General features: G+C 37.5%; 1 protein-coding gene across 3 annotated transcripts in view; it reads left to right on the top strand.

Moving 5' to 3' along the window:
• Positions 1–8,694: 8,694 nt before the first annotated feature.
• The window catches only part of LOC131071448 (transcription factor RADIALIS), a 121,328-nt gene continuing 117,150 nt past the window's right edge, over positions 8,695–12,872 (top strand). The window contains exon 1 of one of the 3 annotated variants that reach the window (XM_058007289.2): positions 8,695–9,323. In XM_058007289.2, coding sequence (XP_057863272.1) covers positions 8,992–9,323 — 332 coding nt within the window. In that variant the 5' untranslated portion in view covers positions 8,695–8,991. The remainder of the gene's footprint in view (positions 9,324–12,872) is intronic. The other 2 variants (XM_058007297.2, XM_058007303.2) reach the window with 2 other exon arrangements.

Here is a 12,872-nt window from a genome sequence, read left to right as displayed (position 1 = left end):
TTCTAGTATGTCCCACTGGAATTTTTTGATAAGATGTTGCCATCTTTGTAGGAAATTGGCAAAGGTTTCTCCGGGCATTTGTTTTGTATTGCATAGGTCCATCATAGAAACATCATTAACCATGTTGTAAGCATAGTGGGCCACAAATTTTTTTGCCAAGTCTTGAAAGGAGACAATGGAACCTCGTGGTAGAGATGAGAACCATGTGAGGGCGTCTCTCGTGAGACTCTTGGGAAAGAGTCTGCGAAGATAAAGGTCACTATAGGAGACTTCTTGGCATAAGATGTGGAATTCTCAGACATGGTCGCGGGGGTCTCCTTTGCCTTCATACTTGGTGAATTTGGGGATCTCAAATCCTGGGGGATAGGGTGCAACTGACATAGATGGGTCGTAAGGACAAGGGAAAAACTCTTTGAATGAGTAAGTTTTCCTTTTATTAGTCCTTTGTTTCATGTCCTTGATGATATTTTTCATGTCTTGAATTTCCTTGATGAGGTCTTGTTGTGGACTTTGATAATGATGAATTATATTTGCCCCAAGAATTGGGTGAGCCAAAGAAGGTGCACCGCCACCAATGTATTGATATGATGAGGAGGCAGGAACATGGGATGTGAGGACCGATGTCGCAAGGATTTGTGTGATAGTTGGTCGTGGTCCGCAAACTGTTGTGACGAGATTGAGTACGGCCTAGAATGAAATTTGCAACATTGTTGGCAGGGAGGGAAGTTTGTGGAATAGAAATATGTAGTTGAATGGAAGGAGGTGGTATAGAAGTGTGTTGGAGAATATATGAGATTAGATTTGATAGTGGTATAGATGGTAAGGAGGAAGAAGGTGGGATGGAGACCACAGTGGGATGTGCCGCGAGTGGTATTGATTGAGCTTGGATGATTGTTGGGGCTGCAATTGATTGAGTCTGAATAATAGGTGCAACACTTTGTGTGGGAGTGAGGTCTCCTTGTGGTTGTTGGGCGAGAGTGGATCTATTAAATTCAGGTGGAAGTTGAGCTCCATTTTCAAGGAGAGTTTTTAGAAGTGCAGTAGGATTGTGTTGAATAAAATTTTCCATCATCTCTTGGTTATAAGAATCCGCTAGGAAAGTTTGCACTTCCAGAGAAAGTTCATCATGGCTAACCATGTTAGGATTTTGGCTTTGATCTTGATTGCTAGGTTGCCCACTTTGTGTAGGATCTTGCGTGGGATCTTCATATAGGGCACTAATGTCTAGCATTGCCATATTGTTGTTCAACCATCTTTCTCTTTTGGGATCGAGTTGTAACCATACACGAATAACCTTGGAAAAGTTTGGAGGGGGAAATTTGTGATGAAAGGACTTAGTAAGATATTTGTAGAATTTTGGATTTTGTCTTTTATGACAAGGGATTTTGTTGATTGGTATGGTTCTTGGATTAGAGCCCAGATTTGATTAGGATTTGACACCTTAGTCCTTGGATGAGGATTTTAGGTGGTGGATGCAACCACAAGTAAGGTGATGGCCAAGTTGTGTAGAATTTAGACCTTGGATTGATGATTAAAAAGCCTCTCTTATACCAAGGGTTGATTAATGACCCTAAGCAAAGTAAAGACGTGAGTTAAGAGTCTTGATCGACTCAAAAGGATTAGGCAAAAGGTACTTGGAGAGGATTCCCCTTCAAGCACGAGAGCCAATTGATTAATGATGAGGTCTAAATGGAATTTCACAAGGCATGTAACCTTAACGCAAGGTTAAATTGGATTAGAGGATGATTGGATTTGAATTTTGATAATTGATTTGATAACGGTGGGAGATTGATTTAATGTGCTAAGTCCTTAGGAAATTTGAGGATGATTGATGGAGGAGGTATGATAGTGATGACTTAGAAGAAACTTGATGACTAGGTTGTTCTTGGCATGAACATGACTCAATGGAGGATAGATTCGAATGGCAAGTTATATGAAGGGACACGACCACCCTGATTTGGATGATAGTTAGTGTTTCAAAGGACAATCTTGAATGTTGATGGAGAGGATGGACTCTTAGCTTCTCTCTTGGGCTTATGAAACATGGGACGGACGAATTTTTGACACAATTTTGGACTTTGTGTGGGTAATGAATTGGACAATTGTTTGTGTCTTGACAAGTGTTTTTGCAAAGTGTTTGGGGATAGTGATATGTTTTTAGTCTTCTCTTGGAAAGTATGTATCAAACAAAGCAAACACAATGATCAAATGCATATTATCTCAAAGACACTCATGCTCATATACAACATTCTTAAGGCTGGCAAGGACAATAGTCATTGGATCCCAATCGATTTCCCAGCTACGCTTACCCCGAGCGGACACTTAGATGCTTGACCCCACTGGCTCCCCTCCACGACACTCACTTCTTGTGGTAGCCAAGCATCAATTCCCATGAAAACTCCTCATGGTGAACTTTGTGTCTCTACTAAGGGTCATAAAAATATGGGTGGCTTCAGAGATTCGACCTCTTGCACCAATGACTAGAAGGTTTTTGGCCACTATGAACAAGGTGTTTAGTAAGTCTTCCCGTTAGGAGCTACCCTTCGAAGTTGCGCAAGAGCAATTGAGGCCTATAGCCCAACGAAGCACCAAGAACTTAGTAGTCATGCAAGCATGATTGAGATCTCTAGGATCCTACTAAGCACCCAATGTGAGAGTGAACTCTCATATAGCCCCAACCATTGACCCTTTCGTAGTCAATGTACTCACTTGGGTCGTTCCCCTTTTACCTTCTCAAAGAGAAAGTTGGGAGGGCAGGCCTGCTAGAGGTAAACATGCAATCAAACAAGAAAAGGTTGGAGGGTCTAGATTTCTAATCATCTAGCTAGACGAGAGCATACTTTCCTACCTTTACGCTTTTCTTAAAGACACATAAGACAATGATTCATTCCATTTTAATTAATATCTAGGTGCCTAACTTAAATAAATGCACAATGTTTGCTCGGATTTCTTAGGCAACCTGCAAAACAACTTGATTAGTAGTTTGAAAAATGGAGTCTTCAACAAGCGTCTTGCAAAAGACAACAAAATGACAAAAATATTAATTTTTTTGAATTTTTGGGAATAAGTAGAAAAACATGAATAAAAACTTTTTACTAATGACAAATGTGGATTTGGAGGAAAATTTGATGGGTAAATGGTGTTTGACTAGGTTTTTGCTACTTTCCAAGGGATAAACAAGCAAAAATAGGCATTTTGGAGGAGAGATGAAGGAATGGAAAAATTTGTCCAAGAGGGACAAAGAAGAAAAAGTTGGAGATGGACATTATGGGAAAATTTGGAGGTGATTGGATAAAAGGGGAAGGAGTTATGACAAACCCTAAAAATAGAGGAATGTGGGATTTTGGGCTTCAAAAAGTGGATTTTGGGATAAGGCCCCCAAGGAAGGAAATATGCAAAATGGCAATGCGGGGATCTAGTGAAGTTTGGAGGGAAATGGAGTGAAGATAAAGCAGATATGGCAAAAAAACAGAATAAATTTTACTCGATTGTCTAGATAGACGAGCATACTCTCCTACTTTCACACTTTCCTGCGGTCAGACAGATTATAATTAAACATAGCAGATTTCAAATTTGAATTTTTACAAAAAAAATGAGGATCGCGCAGGAACAGAAAAGAAACAGAAATGAGGATCACGCAGAAACATAATTTTTAATTAATTCCTGCTGTCAGACAGATTATTAAAATTAAACAGAAACAGAAAAGAAATAGAAGATAGAAGAAGAAGAATGAGGAGGAGATGGGAGAATGCGCAGAGCGCTCGCTCTGAAATACAGAGCTGCCAAAGATTTTTTTTGTTTTTCTGCAGTCGCGCTATTCCGAAACCTGCGTCTCACAACTCACAAAAACTCATAAAAAAAATTTAGTTCTTAGGGACGTGGGTCCCACCGGACGTGCCAAAATGAAGAGGTGAAAAAGACCTGTGAGTTGGATTAGTTAATAAGCATGCAAGTCAAACATATAATCATATGAAATCAAAGACATAACTCCAAAACACATGAAAACATGAATAAGATGCATATACCTCACAAAACCTTATACCTCTCCCTCGGATTGAGCTTGATGAAGTGAAGGCGCCCCTTGGTGATGCTCCACTTGATGTGCTCCTCTTGCTTGCTTGCTTGATGTGGATGGCTCTCCAATGTTGTGCACAAATGGAATGGATTTGGAAGATGATAAGGATGAGATGATCAAGTGTGGATGAGATATGTTTTGAACATGATAAGGTTACCAAGATGATTTCCTAGGCTCAAAAGGACAACATAAGATTACTAAACTTGGAGATGAAGAATGGAGGGATGGAGTCCTCAATTTATAAGAAGAGGGGATGAAGAATGGATGGCTAGGATGGATTCAAGATGAAAGGCTAGGATTGCTTGTGAGCTCACACAAAGCCCAAGAGAGGGTGTGGAGACCAAGAGATATGCCTTAAAGGCATTTCTTGTCTCCACACTCCTCAAGATACATTGGGAAGACTTCCCAAGGTACCTTGAGAAGAGCAAAGTGCATTGGGAAGACTTCCCAATGTGCCTTGAGAGGAGCAAGGGATGTGACATTCCTTGAAGAATGGGGAGGAGAAATTTAAAATTCTCCAAAAAAGGATAATCATGGGGATTGGAGGAATAAGAAGGAATTAAAAATTCTTTGGGAGAGGAGATGTCTAGAGGATTGTGAGATTTTGAAGATCTCACATTCACCTAGGAAAAGAGCATTAAAAGCTAGTGGTTGGATGGAAGGAACAAGGAGTTGACTTCGTGGCTAATCATGATGATTGGCCATTATCAACTCATTAGGAGGGGGATTAGAAGAAATTTTAGGTGGGATTAGGATTTGTAGGAGGATTTGACTAGGAGAGAGAATGAGTGGAGGGAATTAAAAATTAGAAGAATAAGGTTAAGTGAGTTTAGGGAGTTTCTAGAAGACTTTATTAGGTTAATGATGAATTAAGAAGATAGTTTGTAGGAATCATGTGGGTTAACTAATTAATTGAAATTAATTAGCTAAGAGGAAGATTTGTGAGGATTTAATTTTTTAGAAGAATAAAGAAAGGGATTGATTTATTAAATAAATCAGTCACATACTATAGTGACAATATCAATTATATTTAATTAATATTGAGGAGAATTTGAATTAACATAATTAATTAATTAATTATGTGAGGAATTAAAATAATTATTTTTAAGTGTCTACAGTACTCACTGCATGGTCCCCATTTAACAAGTTTCTCTCAATTTTTTTGAGCCTCTAGAGATTTGATAAAAGTCTTCACCCTGTTCACACCAATCTACGTAAAAGCCTTGTATACTTCCTTATTGCAACTTGCACTCCATAGGAGAAATGACCTCAAAGGTGGGAAAATTCGCTCACATGTATCCAATCTCTACCTAGACAGATGAATCCTTCCCCATCTCATGCCATTCCTAAGAATCTATCTAGGACATGCAACCACTCCTTCCTTACACAACTCTACATTGTCCATTTTATGGTGTCCCTCGACTCCAACTTAAGGAACCAAGTGAGGAACATGGAGACGACATCTGCATTTGTGCGGTATCTAAATTGGGTTGTTATATACTCATTCCCCAAAACTATTTTGGTCTGTGTAAGGAAATCTTAATCGTCAAAGATGAAAATGTTTAACAACCTTCATCAATTATTTGGCCCCAAAAAGCCACCATCGACTTCACATATTATAGAGAAAGATTAGCCTCCATGTCTATCACCTTTAAGGGAGCCCTCATAGCATACCAATTATTTTGGTGAAAAATTAGGTTTTCCACCATAAGAAAGATAAAAACCTCTAATTTTTACTTAGGAACCAATACATTATGGAAAGATAGGAATTAGATAGATCTAATTCTAATAGATCTAGATTTTGATCTAATTCCAAGGGTTTAAAATGTGCATCTTCTTTCCCTTGAGTTGAATTGATTTGTTGAAGATGCTGAAGTTAGGGCAAATGAGATGAAATTGAAGTAATTATGTGTGAACAATGAGCTATAGTTATCAGATTGAGCCACAAACCTGGATCTGAAGATTATAAGAGTATTCAGACCTATTCCCAGAAGGAGCTCCTCCTGATTTGTCAGGACTAAGATGGGGGTCTCTCTGGTCCTCCACACTTTTCACACTCCAAAGGGGGATTGATTTGTCACTGTAAATAAAGCCAATTTTGAAGATCGCAGCTCCGTACCTATTCCTGCACACACTAGAGAAGGGAAATAGGCTGGGAATAGGGGTTTGCCTAAGTCAAACTTCGGTTTAGGAATTAACCTTGAATGAAATATTGCAAATACTAAAATAAATAATGGAAAGATATACCTCATATTTGTAATGATTGATAATGATGCTTTCCTTCATGAATGTAATCACATGTGTTGTATGAGATGGCATGAACATGACAAAACCCTAATCACACACACATGCTTACATATGAATGATGTAATTTGCTCCACAATAGTTGAATGAAGGAAATGTAGCCTTGAAGATCTCTGGAAATGCTTGATGATGGACACTTCAATGCCGGAATGATTGATTGCTTGAATGAAATTGCTAGTTATGAAATTAAGTAGATCAAATACCTTTATATATGATATACTAGGTCAATTTACTGATTAGGCCGACCTCCAATGGTCAAATAGAGCCACCAAATTCATTTCTCGTCAGAGAGATAGGTCACACCAACCTCATAAAAAATGGGTCCCATTAAGGTGGACTAGGGCACTAGCACCATGGTCCTCCTTAATCAAGGACCTTAAATTGGCCCCAAGGAGAAGGGCATATCCCTAGAGAATCACTTGGTAGGTGTATGCGTCATAAAAGTTGGAGTTAAGGCATTGAATGGACCCCAATATGAGATGAGGGAGAGACATGCTAAAGTAGGGGCACAAACATGAGGTGTAAATTGGCCTAGTGACAATTTATGATGGTACATCAATCTTCTCCAAGATGTCAATGACACAAACATGCTTCAGATTGCCTTAAATACAAATTCATTCCAAACAATCTTTCAAGCATCTAATTAATGGCGCACCATAACAATCCACCCTAGCCACACCAACTTGGAGGAATTTTAGAGTTTCGTGTTCAAAATTCAAAGTTAATTGCCTGACATAATTAGTAATTTGGAATGTTGACCCTCTCAACCACTCGTTATACATGCAGAGTGTACCTCTGATCTCCATCGCCGTTTACGCCATTAATGTAGTTTACATTCAATGTGTTGCAGTCGTACATCCTTCCTTCTTCTTGTTGTGATCCGCATGAGCTCCTTTTCATCTCCCATTCTCTCAATCCTTGAAACAATCCTCTCAGATTGCATACCAATAGTTTCCAAGTTCTGAACTTCACCATTCTCTATATGATAATTATTAATTGCTTGTATGATCAACTCAAATGACTTGTCTACCACACCTCTATTTTGGAACAATCTCTTCATCAATACCATTTGATCTCTCCTGGTGGGATATCAACTGCATCTTTGGCTTGAGCATCTACCTCTTGGTTACCCTCTCTTCTTATGTGTGAGACTTTGAATTTCTGAAACACACTTAGCTGACTATTGATGATCTGAATGATCTTGTCTATTTTCCACTGTATTGCTTTCCCTTTCATTATAGCTTGGATTGTAATATTTGAGTCTCCTTCTAAATGCAGGTTCACCACTCCCAACCTTTTTGCCAGTTGGATTGCTAGAAGTGCTGCATTAGCTTCAACATCATTGTTTGTACTCACCCCTAAGCCTTGATTGCATCTAGCCAGAACCACACCTTCATGATTTCTTGCCACACACCCAAAATTAGATTGTCCAGGATTTCCACGTGCTGCCCTATCAAAATGTACCTTAACCCAGTCTCTATCTGGAGGTGTCCACATCAATTTACTCACCAAATCTTCAGAAGGATTAACCCTCTTAGGCCCATTAACAGGCTCCTATGAAAGGTCTTTGATTCTTAAGATATTTGAATGATTATTGGATGATCCTTTGATTGCCTTTTAATGCTCAATGAATGCCACCAATAACTAGGACATAGCAAATTTTCATACAAATACATATCAATTTTCGAGGAACAAGAGGAAGGTTAAGAGTTGAAAATTTAAAGTTTGGGTCAGATTTACAATGCATTGACCCACAATACAGAATGCCCCTTGAGATCATGAATTGGGTGTACATATATATAGACTAAACTAAGTGAGTATATTATAATACAAATAAATTAAATTAAAAATAAATTAAATAAAAATAAAAATCAAGTATATAAAAAAATATGTAAGTAAAAATAAATAAAGACGAATAAAGATTAAAAAAAAACCAGACTTAACCAAACAATATACGCATATCACTATCTCAAAATAAATTTAAAACTAAATAAAAATTAATATAAATATGCTAATTTCACCATGACACCTCTGTACTACAGAAATTTGAAACCAAGATTTTGACATATGGACAAACAAATATCGCAACTACCCACTTCTCTTCCCTTCAACTTCGAAGAAAACTCCTAAAGGTTTTAAGAGCCAATAGGAATGGCAAATAGAAGTTGGTATCTTTGACTCGCTGAATATTTAAATCGTCTTGGAAAGTCTCTAATATATCCAACGGTCGTAATAAACGAGGGTAACGTGTGGAGACTGATAAAAGATTTCCCATTAAATCTTTGACAACTTTTGACAACTTTTGGCAACCCAATACTCGTGTCACCTCTACATTTCATAGGATGGTATTCGAGTCTCCGGTTCCTTGTAGTATAATTTGAATGGATCATGTTGAGGAGTTTTTTCAGATTCTAGTTAGGTGTGGGGTCTTTTCAATTCTTTGTTGGCCATTCACACCCATTACTGATTTAGAAAGCTATATCAACTTCTTTGATTCGTAGGTTTCCTGCACGAGAGAGTCAGGAATGGTAAATTTGTATAAACCATTTGTTTTAGTACTGTAGAATGTGAGGATTGTACAGGCAAACTTTGTGTTCACAAGGTAGTGAGATATGATGGAAAGATGGAGAGCCTTTGCAGATTGGAGTGGCGAGGAGAACAAGATGTTTGAGACTGCATTGGCTATCTATGATAAGGACACTCCTGATCGCTGGCAGAATGTGGCTTCTATGGTAGGAGGAGGGAAGAGCCCCGATGAAGTCAAAAAACATTATGAGATTTTGTTGGAGGATTTGAACTGTATAGAGAATGGGAAAGTGCCCTTGCCAGACTATGCATTTGATGACAAAGTAAAGGGTGTAATTCAAGTTGATGGGGAACGTGAGGAAGGAAAGGGAAAGGCCTCTCCTTGCCAAGACATCCATTGGACAGATGACGAACAGAGGTAATTATTATTTGGCCTTTCTATCTCTGGTTTTGTGTGTTACACAGCATGTCGTTTTGAATTGGAGAGGTTTAAGCGAGAGGAAAAATTATAAATTTTGCCTTCACATCTAATTATTTGAACACGGTCAAGCCCAAATATGATTGCCCTTTAAGGTTGAATGGAACTTTTATTGTGGGGCAATGATTTCATGGGAATTTCGAGCCAACTAGTGATTAATATCCAAGGCTTGTACTCACTGCACACAGAGGCATGTTTACAATTTCGAATGCCCAAATACTTTCTACTTGAGTCGAGTCTCTGGGAAAATGGATGAAGTGCACACTTTCAGAATCATTTCCAAGTTTGACAATGTATGCAATATACATAGCAAACTACTCGTAAGATTTCATAATGGTCCAAGTTTAGTTGTTTGGGTGCCATATATAACTCTCCACCGAGTTATTGGCAAGCTCTTCACCAATTTTCACTTCACTCTTCAATTTGCAGGGCTTTTCCTGCATTGAAACTGTGCAACTTTGCCAACAACATAGGCTCTTTTTGCCAATTGCCGATGTGCTAGGAGACATGCACTCTGGACTTTCATTCTTTTGGTTATAGTCAAGCCGGATGTAAAGACAGTCTTTATACCATACAAATCTATGATATTCTAAGCAAATTGTATAGTTGTTACAGTCCAAACAAAATTGATACGGAGCCTAACCTGTCATTTACTTTTACCCGTATTTCACACAACTAACAAAAAATTGCAAACAAATTCAAACTTGGGCTTTCGAGATCTTGGAGCATGTTTGAAACATACTTTTAAAGAATACATAGCAACTGAGAAATAGCAGACGAAAATAGCAATTCAATGTATTGTAGAATGATCCCTTAATCGTAGAATAAGCTAAAATGCGACCAAAAAATGAATTAGAACCATAAAGACAATAGATCCATATCTTTTCTTCTAGCCATTTTTTTCTCTCCATTTAAGTGCAATATACTGTGGACCTTAAAATAAGCTTTATTTTTTACATGATTGGAAAGATCTATGTAATCAACATGATTGTCATTTCCATTGGCAACAGGAAACTCATGTGAGAAGTGGATCAATTTAGGAGAGAATTTGGGCTAAAAAACCATACGTAACGTATACTAAAAAGCTTTGGTAGTTTACCGATACCAGTACACAAGTTATATGTGTGTCTGTGTTTTCTTTTTTGAAAGTTTGCTCTATCTTGGGACCAAGCCTTGAAGTTCATGGCACCCTGACTTAAATAGCTGGAGAATAGAAGGACAATTGGGAAACCCATTCAAAGCTATATGGTCAAATATAGATCAGGCTCAGATGATCTTAATGATAAATATGATGGTAGATGGTCATTGGTTCCACCTACTTTTGAGTATGTACTCTGATTTTGACAACAAACATATCAATAGAAAAGAATGCTGGAGCTTGATATCAGAGATGAATTGCCACAATTCATTTTGAAAAAAAATCAAATCAAACCTGGAAGACAAAACTAAAATCAATTAGTCATTCCCACGGAAGGAATGAATGCTATGAGTGTTTGCTTTGCTCTGTTTGTAGCCTCTTAGCCCTTCCTAATTACATCCTGTGCATTTTCCTTCCCGAATCTTAGTTTATTCTTCATTGTCATTATAGTCTTCTTTCTTTTATGTTGATTCAAAGTGTTTGAGATACAGGTTTAAAGTTTTTTAAAACACAATTACTTGTCTTTGCAGAGTTCTTCATACAGTTACACTCACATACACCTTCTGGTTTTATTATCTTCTTACTTTTGTATCTTAACTCTTAAATTTTTCATCTTATAATTTTATTCTGTTCTTAGTTTCATTCCCTAAACTTTTCTCGTCTACCATCTCAACATGTTTTTCTCCCTTGAAACTTCACTGCCCCAAAAGTGTAATATAGCAGAAAGGCATTACAGGGTTGTTCTATAACAATTGAAGAGAAAATTCCTGTGAAATGCAAAAATTATTCTTTGTTCAAAGGAAAGAAAAGGCAGTATACTGTATTAAGTTTGGATATATAAATGCCTTGGAACCTGCCAAAAGATCAGACCTTTTTCTGGGCTATTTGCTAAGACTGATTAAAAAGTATGCCCAAGGTTTAAGAGAACAAAAATTATTAATAAAGTTCATTTTATAACTTAATTGCCAAAGGTTGCATCATCCTTTAGATTCTGGCTGATCAATAAGATATTAAAATTCATATGCTGTTTTGTATTTAAGAAAATATAAGACACAACTACTCTGTGTCAAACATTCTCTTTGATTGAGTTGGAGTGTTATTTTTTATTTGATTTGCTATCTAGCTTTCAATAAAATGTTTCTACTATGCATGAACTGGGATTCTCAAATACTATGATTGGATTCTCGTTTACAAGACAAGCTTTATTTGTTGAGAATCCCAAAAGAATAGATAAAAATCTCTTTACTCTCTGCTTTTCTAATTTACAATGGTGACAAATGGCAGATTTAATGAAAATGTCTTAGAAAGTCATCTAGCTCTACACACTATTCATGCATCCAATATATACACAATTAAGCTGCATGCCCAGTCCTATCCATGCATCCAACAAATACACACATATGCACATTCCAAAGCCTAAACACAAAGAGTCACCCACAAGTAAACGAGCATTAACTAGGGTGATGAACCAAAATCACACACTTGTGTAGAAAGGCACTCCACACACATTTAAAGGGTAATAATGTAAATATCTCTTATTCCTTTAATAACAAAATAAAGATTTTACTTTCATTTACAGTTGCTTGGTTAGTTACAAAACATAGGGGTTTACACTTCCTCTATTCCAGGTGCTAGTTCTCCTTGGCTTGCTTAGCTAAGACCACTGCTAAATTCATGGCAGTCCTTGAGAAACTCCAACCTTCGTGCAAGCCTTGTAACATCATCTTTCTTTGGGTGATCACCCTCTTATTGGCTATTCACTTGCATGAACTCCCATGAAGGGACTCTTGGTCCTTTCTACGTCACCATGGCAGATTTCCCTTATATTTGGAATGGTGGGTGGTTTTCCCACCCTCTATTACTTGTCATTCCACACTCATTCACTCATCGTCACTAACACAGCTCTAGAATTTAATTTCTCTCTCTCTCTCTCTCTCTCTCTCTCTCTCTCTCTCTTTGTGTGTGTGTGTGTAAGAACCCTGCTAGTTCTAACTCCCCTGTAATACTATTGCTGTTGTGTTTTTGGATTTTCATGGTTTTTGAACAATTTTAAAGCATAAAATAACACATGTGCTAGGCAAGAATTGCACATAAAATCAAATAGAAATAAAATTGAGAGCAACTGCAACTATATTACGAATAAGATACCTGCTACAATAAATCCTATTTCTAATTGCATACCCGTGGGTCCTTAGCTTATTTTAAATGAAGAAATTTGGTGTTTGCAAGCCAAAACCGGGAAACTGACCAAAATGGTCGTACAATTCCAAAAAGTGATTTCTCTAAGCCAAAAAGTGGATGGAATAGCTTGAAAGGACTAGGCATTGGGAAATGTGCATTCAAAATGCACT

This window comes from Cryptomeria japonica, chromosome 1, assembly GCF_030272615.1.
Source record: "Cryptomeria japonica chromosome 1, Sugi_1.0, whole genome shotgun sequence".
Taxonomy (NCBI): domain Eukaryota; kingdom Viridiplantae; phylum Streptophyta; class Pinopsida; order Cupressales; family Cupressaceae; genus Cryptomeria; species Cryptomeria japonica.
Note: the sequence above shows the minus strand (reverse complement) of the source record. Positions and strands in the feature narration are given on the sequence as shown.